The sequence below is a fragment of the Tinamus guttatus genome, unplaced genomic scaffold (genome assembly GCF_059628265.1).
Source record: "Tinamus guttatus ecotype Peru unplaced genomic scaffold, ASM5962826v1 Tinamus_guttatus_pri_ptg000286l, whole genome shotgun sequence".
Classification (NCBI taxonomy): domain Eukaryota; kingdom Metazoa; phylum Chordata; class Aves; order Tinamiformes; family Tinamidae; genus Tinamus; species Tinamus guttatus.
Window position 1 is genome coordinate 783025 of NW_028288820.1, and position 27440 is coordinate 810464.

The 27440-nt window shown below is 39.8% G+C and overlaps 1 protein-coding gene across 1 annotated transcript in view; it reads left to right on the forward strand.

Annotated features, from left to right (window-relative positions):
• Nucleotides 1-27440, forward strand: part of THADA (THADA armadillo repeat containing) — a 159831-nt gene that overhangs the window by 27872 nt on the left and 104519 nt on the right. Inside the window, exons 23-26 of the mRNA XM_088527415.1 lie at nucleotides 8494-8626; nucleotides 11132-11245; nucleotides 12370-12492; nucleotides 13169-13260. Coding sequence (XP_088383541.1) covers nucleotides 8494-8626; nucleotides 11132-11245; nucleotides 12370-12492; nucleotides 13169-13260 — 462 coding nt within the window. The remainder of the gene's footprint in view (nucleotides 1-8493; nucleotides 8627-11131; nucleotides 11246-12369; nucleotides 12493-13168; nucleotides 13261-27440) is intronic.

Consider the following 27440-nt stretch of genomic DNA (forward strand, 5'->3'; position numbering starts at 1 on the left):
GGAACTCATGGGAATAGAAGTGTAGACTCTTCCCCCCCACCTCTCCCCTTCTTTTTATGAAAATGAATGCCAGACTTTTTGTTTTCAGCCAGGATGTTTTCCTGGAAATTTTCGTTACTTGCCCTTGGATGAATTGCATGTTCTGACATTTGGAAAACTACCTGGCAGTGTATCACAAGATGTGATATGCGGTCTTTTATTAATTTTTTGTTTTCTCCTGTAACTTCATACTTGTCTAGAAGAATTAATGAGCAGAACTGTCCTGAGGTCTAGGCTAGAGAGCTGGGATTCCCATTAAGTGGTTAGTTACCTATTTCTGAGACTAGACACAAGAGTTGTTAATGCTTCCTTGTTGTCTAGGATGTATTGTGGTCATATCATATTCAGTTTTCAGTAAGACAAGTGAGTCTCCATTGGCTTTATTTGGTATTGCAGTGATCAGTTTGAGGCACTATGTATTTTTTGTGAGATTTCTAAAGTAAAAATAAGTCTGGTAATGGAAACAGATTTTATTTCTATTGCTATTTTGATACAGAACAGCTTCATGATCAGCTCAAACAATGTGTTCCCTCAATTAGTTTTCCAGTCAGGACTGAGGGCTCAGTTGCGGGGATGTGAATGTTAGTGGGGCAGCTGCTTAGGTTCACCCTATGGCAAAAGAAGGATTTGCCAGGTTATGGCAGGCAGAATGTGCTGCATGCGAGGTCAGCACGGAGTGCCACTGTGATCTTCCTGCTGATTTTGCTCTAGGACTCCGTCTTTTCCAGTTTTACTACTCTGAGTACTGAGAGAGCAGAACCTGCTTAAAGAAAGAAGAGGGGAAGGGAAAAAAAAAAAAAAAAAACAAACCCAAACTTCACAGAAGCAAAGTGACTGGGAATGTATCATGGGCAATGGGTGAGGTGTTCCCAGGTATGTGGGCAGCTTTCTAGAAGAGTGATCCCATTGTAGCACCCATTAGTAAATCTCATGTAAAAGGGATACAGCTCAAATGTTTAGACCTCTTCAGATTTTTCCAAGCTGAGTCCAAGGCACTGGTCTGCTGTCTGCTGGATATTCTTGGCTGCAGTTTATATATACGTTAGCAGACTAGGCAGTATTTTACCCAGTTTCTGGAATCAGATGTGGCACTTCCAGTAATGTTAAAACAAGCAAACACCCCCACAAAACCAAGAAAAACTTCCTCCTTTCAATTGCTTCTTTTGCAGACCCCTGACATAATTTAAGACTTTCTGTATTCTTATCTATGTAGAATTTTACATGTGAAACTTGCTTTTTTTTTTTTTTTTCTTCCCCTCAAAGACACTGAGGCTCCAAGGTCTTTCTTGGAGCTATGCAGCAGCAAATTGAAACTTGTTGGCCCAATAACTAGTATTTTATTTTCAGGTGATAATTCTTTGAAATTTTTTTTTTGGAAAAAAAAAAAAAAAGTATTCCAAATGGAGTAAGCTGTTAAAAGGTACGGAATGTGTAGAAAGAATTGCTGAAAATGACAGGATGTTGTCCTAGGCACACTGGCTGTGAATATAAAGGTGTACTGATTTAAAAAAAAAAAAAAAAAAAAAGGAAGTTGTGCTATATGATCCACTGCTTGTTTTGAAGGGCTTTTCCAATCAGTTTGGACTAGCCATTGGAGCAATGCTATAATAATATAAAAAGCTTCTACCACCACCACTAGCATTTTTAAGGGAAGAAGAATCACAGAACTTCAGAATGATTAAGGCTGGAAGGGACCTCTAGAGATCGTCTAGTTCAACCCCCCTGCACAAGCAGGAACACTCAGAGCACGTGGCACAGGGTGGCATCCAGGCAGGTTTTGAAGATCTCCAGAGAAGGAGACTCCACAGCCTCTCTGGGCAGCCTGTTCCAGGGCTCTGTCACCCTCACAGTGAAGAAGTTCTTCCTCATATGGAGATGGAACTTCCTGTGTTTCAACTTACGCCCATTACCCCTTGTCCTGTCACTGGCCATCACAGAGAAGAGCCTGGCCCCATCCGCCCTACATTTACCCCCCAGGTGAACATGTTGATCAAATCTCCTCTTAGTCTTCTCCAGATTACAGTCCCAGCTTGCTTAGTCTTTCCTCATCTGATAGATGCTCCAGTCCCTTAATCATCTTTATGGCTCTCCACTGGACCCTCTCAAGAAGCTCAATGCCCTTCCTGGACTGGGGAGCCCAGAACTGCACACGGTATTTCAGGTTTGGCCTCATCAGAGCTGAGTGGGAAGGGGAGGACCACCTCCCTCGACCTGCTCTCAGCGCTCCTCCTGATGCAGGCCAGGATCCCATTGGCCTTGGTCACAAGGGCACATTGCTGACTCATGGTTAACCTGTTGTCAACCAGGACTCCCAAACCCCTCTCTGTGGAGCTCCTTTCCAGCAGGTCAACCCCTAATCTGTAGTGGTGTCTGGGGTTATTCCTGCCCAGGTGCAGGACCATGCACTGTGGTGTCTGTGTTGAACCTCATGAGGTTGCTCTCTGCCCAACTCGCCATCCTGTCTAGGTCTCTCTGAATGGCAGCACAGCCCTCAGGAGTGTCAGCCACTCCTCCCAGCTTGGTGTCATCTGCAAACTTGCTGAGGGTGCCCTCTGTGCCCTTGTCCAAGTCATTGATGAACAAGTTGAAGAGCACTAGGCCCAGTACTGACCCTTGTTGGACACCACTGGCCACAGGCCTCCAATTAGGCTCAGCCCCATTTATCACCACCCTCTGGTCTCTGCCATCCAGCCAGTCCTCAATCCACTTCACTGTCCACTCCTCTAATCCACACTTCCTGAGCTTTCCTATGAGGATGTTATGGGAGACTGTGTTGAAAGCCTTGCTGAAGTCGAGGTAGAGAACATGCGCGGCTCTCCCACTGTCCATCCAGCCAGTCACCTCATCGTAGAGGGCTATCAGGATCGTCAAACACAACTTGGTGAATCCATGCTGACTAGTCCTCATCACCTTCTTTTCCCTGACATACCTAGAGATGGTCTCTAGGATGAGCTGCTCCATCACCTTTACAGGGATGGAGGTGAGGCTGACCGGGCTGTAAAGAAGAAATGGATTCAAATAGCTGCTCCACTAGACTGATCTCAGGCAAATTCAAGACTGCCTGGAATGCTAGGTTTACAGACAAGGCTACCTGAAAAGTAGGAAATACTGAAAAACATAAAATGTTGTGACAGTTTATAGTGGACACATTGCCATCTGTTTTTCTTTTGATTATCAGTTTTAAAATTTCTTTTTAAAGCAGAGGCAAATCGAACAGAGTAACAGACACTTAGACTTCAAACAACTTTCTCATATGCTTGTGCCCTGACAGATCATGACAGCTTCTGGTAATCTCAGTTCCCATTCCCCTTTCTTCCCACTGTATGTAATTTAGCATAAACTGCTTAAGAGCAGGTTTGTGGGATGTTGAAATGTAGAGTCAAGAATGCTGCCTGTCTGACGGTCATGAAAACATTAAGCAATGTGCATGTATCACCAAAAAAAAAAGCTTATTATTTAAGCTGTTTTCCTCTTCAGAATTAACACTGCTCCAAAATAATATTTTGATGATGCTTAATGTTTTGAAAGTTAAGCTATTTTAAGTAAAGCAAATATTCCTTTGGAAAAAAGCCATCTTGCAAGAGAGTGTCTGTGTTGAAATATCTATTTCAACAGGAGATTTTTTGCAAGGAAGTTCAGTCTCCAGGTTAGGATTCGTGTTTAAAGAAGCGGGGACTGATTTCAGAATAGGTAATATACTTTGGGTCAGTATTTTGGGGACATGCTGTGGTTGAAACCTTTTCTCTGAAATGGGCAAATGGAGTCTCTTGGTGAACGCAGTTGCCCTGTTGAATGCGCTGGAGTCTCCAAAGGTATCTGGTGGGAGCCCCGAGCCTCTCTGCTGCGGGTAATAGGAAGTGGCCTTCCTCTTTCCGTAGCTGCCTGACACAGACGGTCTTGAAATGTGTGTCAGAATCGACTTTAATTTACTGTTGCACCCCCAACTTCTGGGGGAGGAGGTCTGCCTGGCCCAGCTTGCAATCAGGTGCCTCTTCGACACGGTCCTTTGAACAGAGCTCAACTTGGGCTCCATGGATTGCATGCATGGATTGCATGCATGGATCGCATGCATCTCTGACGCTTTGCGACTTTACCTGGTGAAATATAACCCGTGCAGACTGCGATAAATCCCTTCCCATGCTTTTATGAAAGATGGCATTGAAACATAGTGCTTCGCTTCGACAGCCAGACACTTGCATAAAGTCCCACACGAGAATATTGATCCTTCTAGCTTGGGTTTCACGTCTATGGTTTAGTCCTTAAGTAACTGTCTTGATAACCATGAGGAGACTGGTTTCTAGATCGAGCAGTGGTCTTCAGACCTGGCTGGGTCAGTGCTCAAAGAAACCTCTTTCCTCCATAGAGATTTATCTTATGAACTACGTGAAATTTGATCTCTGTTTTGACATTCTTTTGGATGTAAATTGCTGAGTTTGGTCTAGCTTTCTGTGCCCCATTTTCACTTTTATTAGGGTATTCTGTTCATCTTTGTTAACATCTGCCTGGTATTGTCTGCTGTTGACAGCAATTACAAGCTCAAGTCTCTCAGTTCGATTCCTATCTGTTTCGTTGAAGCTTTTCTGAGAGAGCGAGGAGAATGTGAAGATTTTAGGAAATTTCAAAATTGTGGTGTTGCATAGCTGTGGCTGTAATGCTTCACTTCGCCCAAGGAATGCAAGGGAAAAAAATTTGGAGGAGCTACATTAAACAGCACAATGTATTTATTTGGGAACAATGTATTCTGGGGATTTTAAAAGAAATCGAGCTTCAATGCACTAAGTCTTGTTTTTATGTATTATGTTAAGGCAAGGTGTCATAATTTTCTGTCAGAAAATAAGAGGAAGGAAAAACTCTAATTTGGCGAACATGAAATCCAACATCAGTGGGAAAAGGCTAATCTGTCAAACACAGGGTTGCTGAGCTGTAAGCTGTAGGATTTCTACTGGGGAACTGGGAAAAGACCTTCCCGATCCTTTGCTGCACACTCCACTTCTGATTCATTTTTGTTGCGCAGAAGTGGCTGTTACTTGTTGCCTTCCCTGGCCCCTGGAGTCTGCTGGGAAGACTTGTAAAATCGGAAAATCATGGATGGGCTTTTTGTTGAAATGGGCTACAGCTGTTACTAACTTTTTGATAAAATTATAATCAAAGTAGTGAAGGAAATAGTCCAAAATTAATGGTAGTTGTTCAAAAATCAAAGGAATTTTGTCCAATGTGGAAAAAAAATGCTCTCACTGTTCATTGGGGTGTTTATACAGTAGTAAGAAAAGATGGGGCTGATGGTGCCATCTCTCAGTTTTTAAGGCCACCAAGGTCCTATGCTCTGCAGTGTAGCTGGCAAGGCCTCAAACCAGGAGCTCTTTCAGTGCAATTCTATTGCTTGGAAAATTTTGCTTCATTGAGAGCAGCTGCTGTGAGAAAGAAGACATCCGTGAGAGAACCAATCTTTCTAATTCTAGAGGATATTTTTAAAAATGGACTTTTTGAGGGTAACTTGACTAGGAACACGTGATTCTGAGGTTAGATGCTTGTCTCCTTGCAAAGACAAGAATAGAAATCATATCACGTATGTGGAAAAAAAAATATATTGTAGTAGTTCTAGGGGAGAAAAATGGTGAAAGGAAAACCTCTTTTCCCCAGATAGGATAGATTACAGCGATTGCAAACACTGAATTCTGGATATACCCATATAGAAAATGCTTCTGGTCATGTGAAGTTTATGCCACAAACCACCAGCATCCAGGAAAGCCAAATCCAAGACTGACCCTTTGTTCTTAACATACCATTAATTTTGGATAGGAGAAAATACAGCCCTATGAGTTAGAGAAGGGGCTTTAACTTCGAATTACCAGCCCTTCTGCATTGGCTCAACCTGACCACAGAAAATGGCTTGGATACGTGTGAAATTGTTACAACCGGAAGACAGATTTGTGGAAAAGCCATCACTGCATCTGCTGCATCTGAAGCAATTTACTTGTGGGGTTATTGCGCAGAGTCTTGATTATCAACATTATTTGCTAAATCTGGTAAAAATAATTACCGATTCATTCTGGAAAAGGACATTTGAGCTTGAGACCACCATTTTATATTATAAAGCTTCATTATTATTCTTAAATTTCAGGGCCACATGCTTGTTAAGACAATATTCTTCTTGCCAGACCATAAAGAAATGTGGCTGCCAAATTTAAGGGAGTAGTCTCCTCCATTGCAAAGTCAATAGTCTCTAATGCTTTTTACTTTAAAGCAATAACACTTTCATGTTAAAAAAGAGCCCTGGTGGGTGACTGCACAAGGTAGAATTACTTGTGGCAAGATCAAAGCAGTACAGCTTTCAGGGAGTCTGAAATTTATGGGATTTCAATATATTTTTCCTATTTCAACTACTATTGAAAGGGAAAAAGCCTCAATTTACTTAAGAATAAAATACTCAGTATGCTGCATAGCAACTTTTGAATATTTTCTTAATGCTTTACTTTGTGCTCTTCTGCACCACAGCAGATGTGAGTTTGTGTCGTGGGATGTTTGTTTTATTACTAGAAAAACATACCCAAGAGAGATCAGCACCATTCTTTGCATGGATAAACCAATGCATTTAAATTCTATTTCACTGATGAGGTGGGACCAGCCGCAGACAGGATCAGAGGGTTTTGCACTGTGGGCTGCCTTGGATTAAGAGAACTGTAACGTACAGTCTAGCTTGACAGAGCCGTGGGGGCGTTCGCTGCAAGTTTGGTGTGGTTTCTGGGCCAGAATCGCATCCCTCTTGTGCATCCTAAAGCCTGTGCGGTCCTTGGGGCAGCTGGAGGAAGGCTGAGAAGCAGGAGCTACTTGAGGGCTGTAGAAAGAGGAGAGTGGAGGGAAAGCGGCGGCTCATTTCCAGAGGGAAGGCACTGGCTTGCTGCTTTCTGGGCCTGGGTGAAGGTGGCCTTCCTTCATGTTGTAATGTTAGGGGACATCCTTCCCGTGCAGCCCTGTTCCTCTGGCTTTCCAAAGTGCTGGTTTAGATGCCGGCCGCTGTTTGAAGAGCTTCCCGGAGAGAATGGGAAAGGACTTGGCAGCAGAGTGAGAAATTCACTTTAGAAATCCAAGGAATATCTTTAAAGAGTAAAAAAAATCTGTCGTGGCTTCTCCTGACCTATCTGGTGCTTCCTGTGACCTCTGTTTTCTCCATTACTAATTTTGCGTTTATTTTGTAACAGAAGGAAGGGGAATAAGAGGGTGGAAGGCGATTGTTTTCTCAAGACTTGGAAGTTTAGGTATGGTAGTGAGCTAAACTACAGATGAAAACCTCACTTACTGCCCAGTGTTGAGTTTTTAGCCTGCCCAAATTCGTATTTTGGGAGAGAAAGGAAGCAGGGTGAGGGAAAGATGATGAAAGGCAGAGAAGATGTGGACTTCCCATTATATTTCAGTCTTGAAGTTTGTTCCTGCTGCATTTTAGCTTTACTCTTGCTCCTTTATTTCAATCTCCCAAGTAAAAAAACAAGCTGACCTCGCTCTAAGGTCTCACTGCTTAATTATGAATTTAATTATAGCTCACATTTTTAGGCAGGGGAAATCCTACATGACTGAGGTAATTGCCATTGTATTGACCACAGTGATTAATATTTTTAGCCAATCTGAATCATGTATGTCAAACTAGCAGGCCAGGTTTTAATAACAAAGCTGTGTTAATAGATTTTTTTATTTTTTATTTTTTCAACAAATAACACTCCTTTTGGAGCATTGACATAAGATTAATGATTTGGTCTTTCACATTGAGTATGTTGCATTTCATTGAACTTGATGAACACTGGGACTTTTGAAGTAGACTTGAATTCTGCTTGCCCTTGCGAGTCCTTTGCTATCAGGTAATGCTGGATTGTATGACTGCACAGGAGAAACAGTTCATGACCAGAGAGTGATTTAGCTGCTTTACTGGAAGTTTGACTAAGTGATTTTTGAGTGGTGGTACTTGTTTTTCGTTCTGCTGCTCTGAGGCTTGCAGGGGTATTTATATAATATATATTTATTGTGAGAGGCTTCAGTTGTTTTGTATGGTTATAAACATGGTTGTGTATGTTAGTGCCTATGGGACAATAAAGGTGTGAATTTGTACTGTCACTTCCTACGCAGTAACTGATGTGTTCATGTTTTATGTCCTCGCCTCCAGAGAAGGATGAGGGTGTTCTTGGCAGAAGGGAACTGTGAGCTCCTGGATGATAGAATTCTATTTTTCTGTTTAGTGAAGTATCTTCTCCTGGTGACACTTATTAAGCAGGGCTAATGTTTGTACAGGCATTGGGGGAAAAAAAAGTAAAATCTCTTTTTAAACTTTTTTCTTGTAAAGTTCTCTCTGTGTGTATATGCTTGGGCTTGTTTGCAGATGATAAGAAACACTTTAAAAATATTTTTAAGTTCACCATTACTTAACTTTGACTTTGACCTGGCTTCTTTCTTGCTTACTTTTTATAGATGTAACAGTGAGAGTCTGCGCAAGATGCCAGAGCAATGGTTATGCCATGTCTTGGGAGAGATCAAATCTTGTGATCCCTCATCTAAATTATGTACAACCAGGCGTAGTGCTGGAATTCCATTCTACATACAGGTATTAGTTGATTTTATCTATATACAGTTATATCTATATATTTATTTTTCCTATTGAATGTTTATTTATTTTCTACCTCTGTTTGGTCAAGTAGTTTTTGTTTTTTTTTTTTCTTTCCCTGCAGAGTTTGACAGCATTTGTGCAACCGCAAAGTAATTAAGCTGTTTAGTGCAGTCTTGCTGGGCAAGTCTACTCAATCTTTGGCTGGAGGTAGATTCAATAATTGGCATTTCAGAGATCTGAGCTCAGGGTGGCTCCTGTGAAAATCCCTGCAAAATCATTAATTACTCCCCTGATTAAGTAAGCTTTGTTATCGAGTAAGCGTCTGTTTTCCTTTTGGAGAGGGGAAAGACAAGCAGGAAAGTATATTGAGTTATGAAGGGACAATGACAAAATCATAAAATTACCTGCTTTTCTTCCCTCTTGTTCTTAAGGTGGTCGTGACCACCTTCCTCTCAATTAACCCCCATCATTTTAATTTTTGGCCAATTTCCTAAGAAACAAGCCCAAGATAACTGCGTGATTTGTAACCTTCTCTCCTCAGTCAGTGTGTTCCCAGAGCGTGCGGAGCTCGCGCTGCCAGGAGAATCCGTGCTGTTTGCTTCTCACCCTCGCTTGGCCCGGGAAAAGCTGCCTTTGCCGGGCATCTCGGGAGGCAGTTGTGGCTGTTCTGGCTCGGCCACGTGCGTGTGTGCGCTACACAGCGCAGATCATGGGAAGGGCATTGGTTTTAAAGCTGTTTTTCCTTTTAAAGTTCAGCAATTACAGATATAAAAGGGAATTTTGATCCTTAAGGCCTCTGCAAAATGAATTTGGTGAGTTCATGTCTGCTGGTTTCCCCATTCACACTCTAGTGTTCTAATCCAGTGGGCTTTAATGCTGAGTATGTGAGAGAACAAGCATATTTTAGTCAGGTTTTCATGTAAAATGTAAGGCTGGGTCATGTTAAGGACTGCATGGACCCTATAGTCTTCTATTTCAGCAAACATTTGTATAGTCTGAACTTGATCAACTTTACTAAGTACATATAGCAGAGCTTGCACTGTGCCATAGTTGTTTGGATAAACAGATGCCTCTGTTTTGAGATTTCTCAAAGTTCTTGAAGTTTTTCTAGCCACTTAATGAAAACATTTGGAATTTACATCGTTTTTGGTCTAATTATTTTTGAACTACAATTTTATGTTAAGGAAAGGTGATGGTGTTCTTTGGCAGTGCTGGCTTTTAAACAGTGTGTTACATTTAGATTATAAAAATATAAAATCTCATGCATAGTGTAGTAGTCTTATAAGGTCATTTTATTAATGCATAAAATCACAGCTCAGTGTGGTCTCTTTGCCATCTGCTTCCTGTGACATTTATTCTTGGTTTAGTGCAATATTTCTGTTTTAATGGTTATGCATAATTTTTAAGATTATGAGCATTCTAAATGACCTGTTTTAAACAGTAATATTGTTAGCTAATAATACAAATGGATGCAGAGGAAATGGTGGGAAAATGCTGGTTATGGCCTTCACATTTTTAGGGTAGGGAATTCTAGTAATCACTTCATTCTCCCGGTTGTGTGGTGTCTTGGTGGGTTTCTTTGTTTGTTTCTCGTTTTTTCTTTTTTTTTCTTTTTTTTTTCTCTCTCTCCCGTTTCCCCCCTTCTTTCTCTGTACATTAAAGCCATTATTAAAATGTCAGGGACGACTATCAAATATGTGCCTAATATCTACACTCCAGGACTAAGCACTTTGAAGGCTTTTTTGGTTTGGTTGTTTTTGTGCAGTGTAATGTACTGTTAAATACTCCCTTTGAACATATCCTGAACAGACTCTGGACCACATAGCTGAAATTGGTAATCATTTTTTTTTATTAGACATAAGTAATTTATGATTATCCATTTTTGCAGAGCTGAACAAATTCAACTAGTGATATTAACAGAGAGAAATAAGAATTTAAGCTTAGAGGATAGAATTAGAGTATTTTCATCTCAGTTGAGTGCCCTAGCCATTGAATGGTTACTGTTTAGAGGTGGATGTTTCATTTCTCTGCTTTTATAAATGAACTGCTGCTTTTATGCACTTCTTTATTTATTTTTTTTGCAAAACAGGATTTATTCTTTGGCTAGCTTATGGCCAACATGTACATATTATAAAGCCAAAGAATTGTCTGTATAGGAAATACAAGTAGACATGATGCAACAGATATTTTTTTTCTATAACAAATTCTCTGTTTTGTTAAATGTCATAACTTATTACCTGTTATATACCAATAGATTTTTCATGTGCAGAGGGCAAGTTTTCTTACTGAACTATTGACTCCCGAGGAGGCTATGAACAAGACGAGAAGAGTCAAAACTGAAACTTACTTTTTTCAAACTTTTTTTAGTTCTTGTATATGGTCATAAGGTAGGCTGTAATACAGTAGCTATAGGAACTTGAAGGAGAACTGATAGTAAAGAAAAATGTCTAGAAATATGTGATTTTTTTTGTTTGATTGTTTTTCTTTTTAAACATTCTGTAGGCTTTGTTAGCTTCAGAACCAAAGAAGGGCAAAGCAGACTTGCTGAAAATGACAATGAAAGAATTGCTAGCTTTAGCTGCACCTCTGAAAGAATCAGCAAGTGTAATTCCACAGGTAAGATACTATGTGTAATCAAAGGCAAATGTCAAAGAAGTGTTTGTTTTTCTTCAGTTAAGTACATTTTTGTTGTTGTTATTAGTGTTTTTTTTATCATCTATAGCTGCATTTTAAAATGCATTGACAGAGATTACTTCCATTACTGGGGTTACTGGAATTTGCAATATTAAAAAAAAAAAAAAAGGGACATAATTTCACCTTTTTTTTTTTTTTTTTTTTAGTGCAACAAATAGTCGTATTCATTTTGAATTTGTATGATCAATTTACTACTCATAGTAGAAGTTCACTGATTTATTTGTTTTAAAAATATACAAGGAGATTAGCAAGCATTTGTTTACATTTGAGGTATAAAAATGCATTACATAAACCATGGAAATGATTATTGTATGCAAAAAAAGTGTAAGAAAATCTTATACCTACCAAGTAATATGTAAAACTCAAATATAGGCATTTTACATGTAAAAATTTGTATCTTCAGAATTCAATGACCGAGTGCTTGAAAAGTGTTGGCAACAAATCATGGTTCACATTTACAAAAACAGAAATTAACTGGGTTCCAACCACTATGGCAGATCATCTTCTGATATAAATTTACGTAGCCTTATCAAAATCTGTGAAGCTACACAGATTACCACCTTCCCCTGCAGAGTATAAATAAAGATAAGAAAAAGCTCCATTTGGTGAGGCAAGCCTATCTGTCAGTTTTAGTTTAAAATTGGTGATTGTTTTCCTCCTTTGAGTTGCAGTTATTTTTTTCTCACAGTATCTGCAGCAGTATCTCAAGAATGTTGAGAAAGATTATTATCTACTCTGAAAGTTGTTTTTACAGTCATGATAGCTTAAGGAAAGGAGCATGTTGGCCTTCACTGTGATGACTGAACTGTATTTGTTAGAAGAGTATATTATAAAATATTAACCACTTTTAACACTGTTTCTGCTGTACCATTTCAATACGTTATTTTTAATGGCAGTATTTCTAGATTATACTTAATATAGACTTGAAGTGCAAGTGCGCATACAGATTATTTTTGTTTCGTGTTCATTGCTGTGATTAAGTTGCATTACATTTAGGGTCTTCTGCAGTTAATAGGTATTTTCTTCTGTTTCTCTTCCCCATACAGGTTCATGCTTTAAATATCCTGCGAGCGCTGTTCAGGGATACCCGTTTAGGTGAAAACATCATGCCTTATGTTGCAGATGGAATACAGGCAGCAATCCTAGGTTTCATGTCCCCTGTTTGGGCAGTAAGTTAATCCTTTGTTTTATTTCTGTAGCTTGAAAGAATGCGTAGTGGTACTCTTCAGCAGAGCTTTGGTAATGTTTGTAATAACAGTCCCAAAGTTGTTGGAATGTTGTGTGATGTAATATTCTAATGGAAAATAAAGAATAATGGAGACCCCAGAAAACTCAAGTTCAGTCATGGTATTTACTTTTTTTTTTTTTTGGTCATTTTTTTCCTGTAGTATGAAGCGTTACTGATAAGAACGAGGGACAAAGATTACCTTTCAGATGAAGATATATCTGTGACAGATTTTGAGTCAGTATGTCTAGTTAGTCAGAATTAATTTATATTTCTTCTTTCTGTTACTTTGACCATTCATTAAAATATGGAGTGGTAAGCTGTAATGTTTCATGACCTGCCATGGATAAGGGTGAATGCTTTATCTGTTAGAAATCTGGATACATTCCTGTAGCATACAAAAAGATATCTGCACAAAAACCCCTGCACTTTCTATTAGTGCCATCTTGACTTAACAGAAAATACTTTCTGAATGTATAGTTTCAGTGTACTGGCTTCCGAACAGTAGCACATGAGGTCCTTCACTTAGTTGCTTTTATGCTCCGTTTTAAAATTAAAAAGTTAGTAAGTACAACTTAAAGATCTTTTTAAATCTTCATCTTCTTTTCTTTTTCCTTTAGGTAAGAAATTCTTCTACTCTTCTTTTTAGTGCTCTAATTACAAGAATTTTTGGAGTTAAAAGAGGGAAGGATGAAAATTCAAAAAAAAATAGGTAAGCTGTTGTTGGTACCCATTTTAAATTTCCAAAACATATCCTTAGCTAACAACAATGGAAAATGCTGCTTGCTGTATGGATGTTTGAATCGTACTATTATAAAAACATCTGTCTAGGTTGGCTTAAACTGTAGTGTCAAGTGCCCAAGATGCCTGCTGAGCTGTAAGCTGTAGACTCTGCTGTTTGGCAGAGTTAACTTGTGCTCATGTGTTGCTGCACAGGGAAGGGATGCTGCTGAGAGGTTTGGGCACCTACCGCTCTTTCAGGTGATGAGTTTCTCTTGTGGTCATGAGCTATGGCTGCTCTTTTTGACAGCACAGGGAGGAGGGCAAGAGAGGCAGTGCTCACTCGTGTGTGTTCCTTTCCCTATGAGGCAGACCTACAATCTCAGCCCTACTGTTTTGCAATTTTTCCCTTCGTCCTTTTACTCTAAAACACCTATGTCTTTCCCTCATCTCTTTCCTCTAACCTTCAAAAAGTCTGTCCTGCAAAACAACTTATTTTCCCAGGAATTCAACCGTTGATCTCCACAGTCCTGCTCCAAATCCTCTATCTCACAGGTGCCTTCTGTCATCTCAAGTTTCTTCTGACCTCAGAACTGCCCATTCCTGAGTATTTCCATTTCTTGGAGCCCTCCTGCTAGAGCACAAGCAGAGAAAGTGTCTGCTCTTCCAAAGGGGCCCTTTCCCACCCCTGCACTTGTCCTGCAGCCCTTTAACTTCTGCAGCAAGACATGTCCCTGCCCTGTGCTCTGTAGCAGAGGCTGCTGTTCTAGTAGGGATTCAGAAATAATCCAGAAAAAAACTAATTAAAAATATTTATTGATGAGACTGCAGGGCCACTGAGTGTTCACATTATGGATAATTGCTATAAACATTTCAGAAATTTCCAGTAGATCTCCAAAACATAGAAAAGATGCTCAGTTTCTGAAAGAAGACAACTCTAATGCATCGCTTCTGAAAATGATGCTCATTTTTAACTATTAAGCAGCAGTTCTGTATCGCTGCTGTAGTTTCATGCCTCCAAAGATGTGGACTGCTAGTGGTTTCTGTGGTGTAACTGTTAGCTGTTTAATATGCTTACCTAACTGATTTCTGGTGTCACTCAGTCATAGGAGCAGTCATAGAATCACAGAATGGTTAAGGTTGGAAGGGACCTCTAGAGGTCATCTAGTCCAACCCCCCTGCACACGCAGGGTCACCTAGAGCACGTGGCACAGGACTGCGTCCAAGTGGGTTTTGAAGATCTCCAGAGAAGGAGACTCCACAACCTCTCTGGGCAGCCTGTTCCAGTGCTCTGTCACCCTCACTGTTAAGAAATTTTTCCTTAAGTTCCTGTGGCAGGTTATTTATGACGATGATAACACAAAAACAAGAGTGTTATCCCAGTGAAAAATTAGGTACTACTATGGACATATGAATATTAGAAAGAAGCACAAGTGGGAGATCACAGAGGGAGATTTCCCTTTAAATATAAATAATAATCTCTGCTTTTTCTTAAGCCCAGATCTCTCCTCATTCATACCTGGAATCCCACAGCCTGTGAACTCCAAGCATCTTTTCTTCTATTTTCATATTGGTTTTGTAACACTGTTTCTTGAGTTTTATTTTCAAATTTTGCTCTTATTGGGCAAGATCTGTACCTCAGCTCTTTCAGACTTGTCCCTCAGTGAAAACCTTAGCAGTACCCTCTGCCCTGCAAAGGTGGACAGGCTCCTCTAATCCTTGCAGTGTGAGTGCTCTTTGTGAACCTGTGCAAAGTCGTGCACCTCAGCATCTGCTGGACTTGGGAAATGCAAGAGCAGGGAAAGTTAATTTTCATGCATTGGCACTTGAAGTCATCAAAAGCACTGCTAATTCTTATATAACCAGCACTGTCAGCTTTGAAACTTTTTGTTTACAGGAATCTCCGTGTAGTGATTCGGTGAAGAGAGCTTAAACCTGACTCTCTTTCTTTTTCTTCTCACATTCTGCTGCATGAAAGACTTTATTTAGCCAATTTCTTATTTATAGGCAATGCTGCAAAATACATGATGGGAAAACATTTTTTAGAATAGCTCAATAACAGGGAGGAAGTATGAAAAACAGTTGCAGGACTTTCAGACTGCCTTTTTCTTCTTTTTCGAGTGACTTGAAATCAACTGGGTGATCTCTGTGGCTACTAATATAAAAGGCAAATGATACAGTTTTGCTGTTTCGTGTGAAGCTCCTCTTTCTCCCTGCAGAGCGTGTGGCTTGGGGGTAGTTTGTGCTCTGTGGGGACGCGACGTTTGGGCAGTGGCGGTGCCCGCCGCGAGGTGCCACGCGGGGTCAGTGTCGCTCCACGGCTCCTCGCGCAGCTTCCTGGGGTGCAGCTGCGCTCGGGCACCTCTCCTCTTCAGGAGCTCCAAACCTGTTTGCTTTAATACTTTGCTAGAACAGGATTTTTATGTTAAAGTGATTTTTTTCTTCTTCCCTTTTAAATCTGGTGGTTTGTTTTCAACAACGCCAGCATTGTAGCAGCTTGCATCTACAGGAGACTGTGTGAAAGCCAGGAGATCTCTGGCTTTGAGATTCTCGTTCTGTTGCTCAGAGACTTGTCTGTGTGCAGTTAAGTGGGAGCCTGTCTGAAGCCAGACAGAGCCTGCATCTGTGGTGTGGCCATTAGGACCTTGCATAGGTTTCAACTCTGCCTGATTTTTAGAAAAGGAGTTTTAAATGTCCTCCCTTTGTCAATGGGAGCTGCCTTACTGCTGGGCTATTCTGGGCCTCTATCTAAAACAAACAGGATGGGTTATGGTCATTTTCTCAACTAAACTTTGTGTGAAATTGATATGCTTTAGGTAAGGAAGTTTGTAAATAATTCAAGCAAGAAAGCCTTGTCAGAAAAGTACTGACAACACCCCTGCTGTTTCACCACACTGTGTGTTATGTTTCCCTTTTATTTTTTTTCTGGATGGAATGACTGAATGAACTAGAACCAGTGTTGGGTCCGTAAGCCATTTTGGTTTGCTTTTCTGGGTGCATGAAAAAATGAGCGGGTATGATTCGTTGTGTCTTGTCTTCCCCTCCAAACATTCCTTTGTCATTTCGTCCATTCATAGTAGAATAATGTGAAAGGGTTCCCCATTTCAGAGATAGGCAAGGGATTAAGCATGTTGACAACAGAAATACTAAGTTATATCTGCACTGACCATTTGTACTGCAGGCTAAAAGCAGGAGAGGAAGAGGAGCTGGGCTTTAGGAACATGAAATGGATATTAGGTTGGTCAGTAATGTAACCACAACAGTGTTTCTGGCTCTGAGGACGAGACTATACTGGGACTGGTAGAGAAAATCCTTTCTCTGAAAACTTGGGTTCTAGTTTGAGTAGATACTGGTAGAAGATGTTTGTCTTTGTTCAGGTGTTGGTGGGATCGTGCTGTAGATGGGTCATTTACCCTGTGTTTGCATCAGTGGCTGTACTGGAGCGAAGAACTGGGGCAGTGAAGGACAGGGATTTCTGCAGCAGAAGAGGAGCTACGCAGGTGTGAACAGCTTGTGCAGATGCGCTGCCCTCTGCTTGCTCTGTTTTTGTTGCCAAGTGTGTGGCTGACCTTTCTCAGCAAGTCTGCACGTTTGAAAGTAACTAGGTAGGACCAAATTGTTGTACAGTTGTACAGAGCTCTGATGGGGCGTCTGGGGTGGCTGCCGCTTGCAGACAGAGGAATTGCCTGTAGTATTCTGGGGATAAACTGAAGTTTTTGTGGCACCAAGGTGGCCGAGTGCCGCTGACACCTGGTGTGATAACTGGACGGCACTGTGGAGGTGTCACTGAGATGCTCATTGACTGTAATCCGGAAACGCTCCGCTCGGACTGGGAGAGGCACCGCTGGCAGGAGACCTCTGTGCCAGCTGAGCTGCCACAAAGCCTGGCAGGGGGTGAGCAGCGTGAGGGGTCTGCAGCTCTGGCATGGAGCGGCTGTGGGGAGGCCGCAGAGCTGGCCTCTCGGGCTGCCTTCCTCGCACCAACACAAATGTGGCGGGATTCATAAAACCTGCCTCGGAGCTCAGGATTTCTTGGACTGCCAGCTGCAGGGGAAACAGCTGAGGCTGCTTTATCTTGGATCTCGCCACTGCTTCCCTAGTGGATTTTCTGTAGCAGCCTTAGTCTGTCGCAGCTTCTTCCACAGCAGTTGAAATCCTGGCTCAGTGATGCTGATGTTTCATGAGTCACCTAAGGAGATTAAATGCCCTTGGTATGTCTGGGCCTTGCTCTTCCTCTGAGCTCCTTCTCGACAACATTTTGTCACCCGTTTTCCTCCATGCCACCTTCGTTTTTCCAATGACTGCTTGCAAATGGGGGTCTGATGCAGTAGATTATCGTGTGATGGTTTGTTTTTGTTAAAAAGAAAACACTGCACCTTCTTTCTGTTAAAAATAGGCCACGTTTATTTTGGTCAACTTTCTTTGTGCTGTTTTAAATGCTCTGGCTCTTTTTTATTGACTTTGACAGATTTGGAAGACTTAATGTCAAAACTATCTCAAGAAAGCATGCGAAAGTTCAGGTTGAATCAGATAACCATTACAGCTCTACTGATTAATAGTTCAATAACAATATGCTTGTTTAAATATAATTTGGAACAGGCTTCCTATTCCTAAATGTTTTTACGGTGGGAGTAACGGTGATAAGGTGCTATTAACTGGTAAATGTAAGATGAAAGTTTTGTGCAGAAACTCGCACACATTAAAAACAAGCTCATAAATCTGTTTTTCTCTTTATTGTTACCTGAATTATTTTATTCATTTCACAACTTCAAAACTATCTAAAATATTTAGCCTATGGTGAAAAAAATCGACTCTTCTCCTTGAGCTTAAGGATGGTGTTTGTCTATGTGATTTCAGCTGATTTTAGGAACAGGAAATGCCCATGTCTTTTTGAAATGCCTAGTGGCCACAGGACTGCTTTGACTTGAAGGTTTTATTCTGTAAACCCTTTGCTAGAACAATACTAATGTGCATGAATTCCAGTCAGATCTATGGGACCGATGGGGTGACACACACACACGCATCCACACACTCCCGAATTGGGGGAAACTTCATAATGTGATGTCCTATGTCACAGACAGAAAACAGAGATGAGTGCAGTAAAGCAAACTGAATAAAGGCTGGCCCACCGTAAAAATATGTGTGCTGCTCTGAAGTAATTTCAGCCCATTCATTTGTTTTAAATAAGTTAAGGGCATAGTGTTAATGTTTAACATAATGAGTAAAATATATTAGATGAAATAAAAAGCATTATAAGCCTAATCATCTCTGTAATTTAGTTTCTGTTGCAGTGATAAAAGCTTTCATAAGTTTGAATTGATGCAACTGTTCTATTTTGTTTCATGCATAAGGTAGACAGCCCCTAATTCACAAACTTTATATGTGAAGTAAGAAGCAGTTACTCTCCACAGAAGTACTGCCAGATAGTGAGAAAGAGTGCAGGTTATGATGTTAACTTGGTGGGAAAAATTATCAAGATAAATATATAGGGAGTTATTGAACAGAATTATTGGAGGCTTTTGTAGAGATATATACATTTTTCTTAATTATGCTTGTCTGTATGCATGTGTGAATGCACATGCATGCATATACACGTGGCTTAACTTTCTAGAGAAATAGTTGTTAAAAAAAGTATGTGTGTGTATGTAGGTATATATAAAAAAAATCTTATATTGATTAACGCATTGCCGTAAATGCAAAGACTGTGTCTGTGATGTTAAGTGGTGCATCCCTGTTTTTCTTGCGAGCCCCTTGTGTGTTTACTTCTTTGCTGTTTTATCAGCAGAAGTGCTCTTGGAAAAAAGACTTTACAAATTATTTTAGTCAACTGCATGTTGCATAATTATTCCTCTCAGTCACACTTTCCCTGAAGTATTTGTTTGACACAGGTGCACTTGCCATACCTGATTACACAAAGGTATCATAAATAGCAAACCAAGAGGGATAAAGAAAATTGTGCTTAAAAAGAGATCAAAGCAAACTAGACCATGCAGTCCTTAGGAAATCTTGGCTAGCTCTCTTGTAAATAAAAGTGCTTCTAAAGCAGAAGGTATTCAACTACTGTATTTATGTAGGCCTTGATTGACAGTTCAGTTATTAACCTTATAAAAACACTGCAACGTAAACTAATAAGAATGTTTATTCTAGCATTTCTATCTGAAGGGAAATGGAAACCGAGATATAGTGGCATATTCTTAGTTCCTCTTAAGTATTTATTTTAGGACTACGCAGCATAAAAGAATGTTTTCTCAAGTCAGTGAACTCGAACTATTTTGCTTACTGTTCTGAGTTCTGAGATTCAAGTATTTTCCTAAATCTTTGCAAAGCAAATGTTAGATTTATTGAAGGTGCAAACCCTACGTTTTTATAATGATTCTTCTATCCAGTTCGTAGTGTTTTTCATTTCATATGGGGTAAAAATGAAATCTGAATCTGTGTGGGTTTTGTTGTTGCTGTGGTGGTTTAAGCTGACTTGATAAGCTGGTGGACCAGTTGGCCTTTGCTGTCGCTGAAGAGGTGTCCAGTACCATGTTAGGTCTAGAAAAACAAGCATGCAATAATCTTGGTTAAGTCTAGAAAAAACAAGGATGCAGTAATCTAATATGCCTTTGCTCTTAGTCTTACTAGCTGATATATCACACTATTTTTTACAGTTGTTTTTTCCAGTCTTCACTGTGGTTCCCCAAGCATACCCTCAAAAGTACATGACAGCTCCGTCTTCCATTCTCTTAATAAGAATGGTGGTGGTTCACTTGTCCTCATCCAGAGGAAGTGCTAATCAGGAGATCTCACAAGTACGCTCCTGTCTGAATTGGAGAAAAATTAAATGGAGAATTTTATTTGGCTTGAAATGGGTATTTCAAATACTATAGCACACATTGTGCCAAAAATAATAGTTTATGCTGAAACTAAGGCGATGTTACTGACTCTTTCTAAAAAACATATAAATCTTGTTATTCCTAGTAGAAACTATTGTTTACTGAAACTTCAGTAGCAATTCTTGACTTTTAAATACAGGAAGGGAAGAAAAACACTGATCTATTAAAGAGATCTGCTGAAGTTAAAACCATGGTACTGGAGTGGAACATACCTTTGTGGCATGATAGAAACATAGACTGGAAAGAGGGCCCCTTGATACCATTTGGTTTTTTCCAGCTTGAAGCTCTGTCATCTTCGATTCCTCCAACTCATTGTAGCTTGCTGTCAGGTTTTCCTTTAGCTTGCTCTTTGTGGACTGAAAGAACCTCCCTCCCTCAGTGGCTTCTCCCAGGGGATGTCCTGTAGGCCCCAGTGTCCCACCAGCTGTTTGCTGGACCTTCTTCAGGTTTTTCTGATGGCTTTGGAACCTGATAGCTCAAAGCCAGATGCAGAATTGTGTGCGCAGCCTTGCAGTGCCAAGTAGAGGAGAACAGCTTCCCCTGATCTTCTGCCACGTTCCTCCTAGAGAACGGAGCCCAGGACGTGGTTTAGTCCCTTTGCAGTGGGAACCTGCCATGGGCTCGTCCTCCGCCTGGCAGCCTCGGCAACCCCCAGGTCCTTTCCTGAGGGGCTGCTCCTGAGCCAGCTGCTCTGCAGCCTGTGATAATGCTTGGGGCTGTTCCACCCAGGTGCAAACTTTCTCCTTCTTGAACTACATGAGGCTTCTGTTGGCCCAACAGGTCTAGCTTTTCTCCAGATCATCCCGTGTATGTTTTGGAAGATTCTTGCATATAGTCTTTTCTGAGCAGTGGCACCAAGGTTGAAATTGCTTGTTGCTAAAATATATGTACAGGTTGATATTTTTATTTAAATATGTGTGCTATATACACATGCATGCATGTGTAGTATATTTTTGCATGCACATGCGTATTGTGTATGCACACAAAAGAATTATCTATGTGTGTATGTCCATGTGCACGCGCATGCAGTCACAAGCACCTCTGTGTGCTGATGTATGTGCATGGCAGCCACAGTTCCATGAGCTCCTCTGCATGTGTTTCAGCTTTGAGGGTCGGCGTTTCTGTGCACACTGGCAAGCCCAGAATCACATGAACACATCATAGTAAGGGTCCTGCTGGGACATGGGCTCGGGTCCTTTCATAAGCACATAGCAAGGATACGCTTTAGTTTCTTTTATAAGCTAATCAAGTCACATCTTTAAAAGAATTTGCTTTTTCCTCACTATTCCTGTGGGAAGACTTCTGGAATGCTACCTTCCCAAACAAACTTCTCAAGAATCTTGCTGCTTTGATCGCTGGAAACTTAACTTGCAGCATATATTTATTCATGGCCATTTAATACTTATTTGTTCTTATGCCAGCATTGTACTTTATTTTAAATAATTATTTTTCCTCTCTGATGCCTCCCTTGAGCTATTTGTAGATGTCAGTCATATATCCCATCGGTTAATTTTGCCAGAGAAAACAAGCTGAGGCCTTTAAATCTCCGCTCCAGGAATTTGTTTTCTATTCTCTTGGTCATGTGAGTAGGTTCTTTAGACCTCTCTTTTATTTGGAAATTCAGCATGGTGTATACTAGGTTACATCCTACCTTATTTTTTGGAGCGTGGTATTAAAACTTTCTTGTCCATATTGGCTGTATCATGATAGATATATTGCAGAATCACATTTGCCCTTAGGTGCTTGTCGTGTTGATGAGGGGAACTCGCGTGCTTGGATCGCTTTGTTACTTCTATCTGATGAGCTCTTGAGTTGCAACACCTTTTTTGATTACTTCTCAGGTACAGCGTCCTTATCTGCTATTACATTCTGTGTCATTCTACTACTCTAGTCCTCAAAAGATACTCGTGATTGTTTTATAGTTTGAGGCTTTATTCTCTGCACACAATGCCTCCAAATTTTGTTTCATCAACAGATTTTTATTAGCGCTCTGCTGAACTCTTACTGTTGTCTTCAGTTAGAGTATTAAACAACATTGTTCCACGTCTAGATTAGCTCCACCAGCAAGCAACTTCCAGTTTGCTTGTTTGCTTTTCAACATAACTGGCTTTGCTGTTAAGGCCTGTTGTCTTTAATTTTTCTATCTTATCTAATTGCAACATGTGCCTCATCTAGATTAAGCCATTGTATAACCTACTCAAAACTGTAGTTAAAATGTGGACCTCATGTAGATTTTTTTTTTTCCCTCATACTCTTGCAGGGGGTTGTCTACTCCTTGCTCTCCTATGTGTCTTACAGAAATCCCATGGTATTTTCTAGCTGTGAAGGAAGAATTGTGGGAGGTGGATCTCTGCTGAGACCTAGAGAGCTGCCCTATGTGTGTGTGTGTGTGTGTGTGTGTGTGTGGTGTTTTTTTTTTGTTGTTTGTTTGTTTTTAAGCAAATCTTGATTAAAAGGTTTGCACTTCTGAATTAAGTTACACAAGACACCTTGAGATATCATTGTCTAGGAAAATCAGTTACCTTTCTTTACTAAGGTATGGGTGAGGTTGGTACAGCCTAGTTTGGTAAGATTTTTGCACATTCCACTTTATTCCAGTTTTAAATGATTCCCGTACCTTTAACTGTTCTCTCAAGCTGCTTTTTTCCCCTTTTAAGAGATATGTCTATGCACTCTTGAGGTCAGAATGAAGGTGTGTAGTTTTTCTAAATTATTCTCCCCACCAGCCCTTTTGAGTAACTTAATATTACAGATTTGCTTTGACAGTCATGCCACATTATGCTGTCCTGTTTTTTAAAATCCATTATAGAGATTATCTTCTGAATTGTTTGCTAAATTCTACGTTTTGCTTCCCTTTTTGTTTTTTAATTTCAGTTAATTTTCCTGTCATGAAATGGCAGTTATATTTTGCCATTTAATTGTCTGTCATATTCTTCAGTTATAACTGGGCAGTAAATGAATCATTTACCATCTGAGAGCATTAATGAATTAGCTTTGGTCTTTACTATAACCTCACTGTAAAACATCTTACTGTCCATTCTCTCCTTGTCTTTTTAGATAGATGAAGAAAACTTTTTGTCAGTTATTTTAATTCTGTGCATCTGAAGTGTTTTTGTTCATAGAGAAATAAGACATGTCAATTTATAGAAACAGAATGTGAAATCTGAGGTAAGAGGATCTACCTACTTAGTAAATGATGTGAGTCAGGTAAGGAACATAAATGTCAAGAAAGGCAATAAAAAACTGCTGCAGTTCTGTTTTCTTTCTATTAATGAAGGCAAAAGAAGCAAATATGTAAATACGGATTGTCTTTATAAATTTGTCCTTTTGGATAGCAATTATGCCAAAATCAGTCTTGGTTTAAAATGATTTGGTCAAGAGTTGTTTCTGCAGTGCAGCAAATGAATTTGTTTTTCAGGTTCCCCATTATTGCTCTTTGACTTAAAGGATCATCTGATGTGTTGCAGTTAATAATTTCAGTATAATCATTGGTGTAATGAGAGTCCATCTTGCAGGACACGATTAAAAGAGAACTTACATCATTATAAAAGCAAAAAATAGAGCAGAAATATGAAAATATATTACAGGTAAACATTTAGAGACATGAAGAGAGAGAACGTAGTTTTCATGAAAGTGTGTATTTCAAATGCTTAATATATATATATTTTTTACTTTGTCACGGGTTTGACAATGTATTTGTCACACAAGAGGTACTGGGAATATTCCTGTTTAAAATGAGCCCTGGAGACCCTAAATGCCCTCTGAAGGTTTGTCTCTAGATGTAAATATCACCTGTGTTAAACTCAACTATGAGCATATTTACTGCGAATGTTCTTTAACGTATCAGTTATTAAAGGCAGGATACAAGGCTATAAAGCTGTTAGTCCTTCTGAAAAGCATAGGAAAGAACAGAAGCAGGTAATCTCCGACACGTCACAGTAAAATGATATGTGTGCCCCAGTGTCACAGCAGCACTTTAATCTCCTGTTCTCTTAGGTCTACAGCAGTGCTTGGCCAAGTATGCTGCAACATCCATGAGTTTGTTCTCAGATGTATTTTCTTAAAATCCGTTAAAATTCACATATTAAACAGAAATATGTACTATTTTTTTAAAAACACACTGACTATAACAACACAGATATTAAACTGTGAAGTACGCAGCATTGCTGCATTAGCATCGCTAATTAGGGAGAAAAATGAAAAGTGTAATGAAAAGTGTAATAATTGGAGTTGTCGCAGTTGTTCAGTAGCATTTGTGAAAGAAGTAGGATGAAAAAGGATCTCCTAGGAACTATTTGGGCTCTTAAGCATGGCTATAATATTTTAGGAAGTTAGAATAAAGCTGCAAGTAAACAGAATGCTTTAATCTGAAATACCTTTTGTGAATTTGGTTATAAAAGTTTGATGCTACTTTACAACCATAACAGATAAAAACTTGGAGGTGTACAGTGTTTATAAATTGCTGTAAAACACCTCAAGTTCCACTCTTATAAGGGAAAGCCAAAGAACTAGTGCTGAATGAATAGAACAGCTGTTGACTGTCATCAAAGGTATAATAAAGGCTTCTGTTTTACCTTGTTTTGAAGAAAAAGAAACTGTTCTTTTTCCTTTTTTTTTTTTTTTTTTAATATGAGTGTTAACACTATAAGCTTTACTCTTGCTTGTGCTTAAAATAGACTTTTCCTTTAGAAAAACTTAAATCTTACAAGTCAGGTTTCAGTTTTAAAATCTCTGCCTTTGTTTTAAATTTTACTACTAGAGGTAGTTGTAAAGTCTGGATAGTTTACCAATGATTCACTTCTATCTTCCGAATCCTTGCCGATGGGAATCACGTTCTATTCTTTGTGGCATCACGTGCCTTTAGAGTAACTTGTCCATCTACGTGGTCTTTGTATTCTGTAAAATGGCTTTCTTACTATCATCATGATGTGTTTTTGCCTTTCAGATAAACCCTGGTACAGATAAGGGTGGGAAAGAATATGTTGGGCTCAAGGGCTCCTAGGATGGTTAGGAGCGGCAGGTAGAGCTTGATATTGTGTGGTTATGGCAGACAAGATCCCCCTGGGAGACTGTTTTTTAGTGGAATCTCTCCTCAGGTGGAAGACCTGAGCAGAAGCTGTTAAGAGACTCGGGTAGGTCTCCCGTTCTGTGGAAACACTCCTCATCAGCCTTTCTTCTGCAAAGTGCTAAACACGACTGCTCCGTGTAGCCTTCACAATTGAGCCTTAGCATGGCTGCAGTGTATTCTAGGTTGGCATCTGGTATTTCCACAGATTTGTTTGCTTATGATCATATATTGACAGTGTTAAAATGTGAAGTGTCTGGGGGGAATATGTTGCATCTTTCCTCCTACTTTTTTACTAATGTGTTGTACATATACATGGTTTTGCAAATAATTTTTACAAGTGATATTTAGAAGGATATTAGTGTTTTATTAGTTTACTTCTCAACTTTTTGACTTTTAAACACATTTTAAAAAAATGTCTTACACTGAGGAGGGGGATTTATTGTAAGCAGCATCAACCCACTGGTATATTTTCTGTCTAAGTAAAATACTTCCGATTGCAGTAAATAATGTGCCACCCATCAGTTGTTTAGATTTCAGTAATCCCATTTGAAATTCTGGATTATGAAACTGGCCTTCTTTGGGATCTGAATAGGAAAAAAAGAAACTACTGTTACAGAACATGTGGCTGAACATACTGTTAAAAAATGAGCTCTGAAGCAATATAAAATATTTTCATCTGGACATGGGAAAAATATTACTGTCTTAAGGCTCTTCCCAGTTACGTCTCTCATAAACATGCTTTAGGGTGGGTAGCTATAAAATCCCGTGATCCACCAAATGCTGGTTTTAAGGATTTAATTATGGTAGTTGCACTGCCAAAAATCTGTGTTTGAACTATGTCAGTGACTAATGGAAAGAATGAGTAGTTATCTGTATCTTCAATTTAAATCTATCGTTTGTTGTCAGATTTACTTTAGGAAAGGAGGAACAAGTTTGTTCCGTGATAACTGCTAACAGTGATTTTGGATTATTTTAGTCCACATTTAGTTGGTATGTTCCTTCATAATTAGAGATGTCAAATGCTTATCTTTTGAAGATATGAATTGCATTATTAATTACAAAGTCTAATGCACATCTGTGTGTGCACATGCCTTTATGCTTGGATCTTTTTATATCACTAATATGAATGAGCCTGATCTTAATGTTGGCTTTGATTTTTTCAAAGCAGTATATTTTTGATGAAATTAATGGAAAATATATTGCATGGTGTCCTGAACATTTTTTTTCCTAAGAGTAACTCCTTCATTTTGCAGAGTTTCTGCTAATACTTGGCCTTTCTTATTTCTTCTGGGAATTGGAAGCCATTTAAAATTATCACTTGGCAGTCAATCTGCTCATAGGCAGTTGTGTTTTTCTCAAAGAGCCTTTGGGCATCTCTTCTGCAGATGACTGGTGATTAAGGCAGCACTTTTAATTAGACTACCTTTTCCCCTCATGTAACCTGTGGAGCAGTAAACCAAGTAAAAGTTTAGGTAAGTTAACCAATTCAGTCATAGACTGTCCCTGTGAAAAACTTGTAGGAAATGACAAGAAAGTAAAGGCTGTCTTTCTAAGAATATGCAGTTTCATCATTTATTTGTTTTTTTTCAACTTGGCTGACAAATTTAGAGTATATTTAAAATGGGGCTGTTCAAAAATATGTATTGCATGAGACTAATAACAGCCCAGCCTACTTGCATGCCACCCTCTTCAACTTCTGACCAGAGGCCGTCCATTCCATGGGAGATTTGACATCTATTCCGCCTTTGCCTGATAGACTTGGGCATAGGACCTGGTCGTGTCACAGTGCCTTTTGAGGACTGATTTTTAAATACAGGATTTTAGTGTTTTAAGTACAAAAACCTCAGTAGGATGTATGCCATGTGCTATTTGACTTGATGCGTTTACACAAAGCTTGTGTTTTACCTTGCCTCTGGCTTGTACACTTTCAGCTTGCTGCACAGCGTTTGTACAGAAAATTTGAAGTTATTTTGCAGTTAGATTGGCTGAGAAGTTGCAGCTTTGGAGTCTGACTGGGACATTAGGAAGCATTTGGTTTCACAGAATCACAGAATGGTTGAGGTTGGAAGGGACCTCTAGGGATCATCTAGTCCAACCCCCTGCTCCAGCAGGGACACCTAGAGCACGTGGCACAGGGTCACATCCAGGTGGGTTTTGAAGATCTCCAGAGAAGGAGACTCCACAGCCTCTCTGGGCAGCCGGTTCCAGGGCTCTGTCACCCTCGCA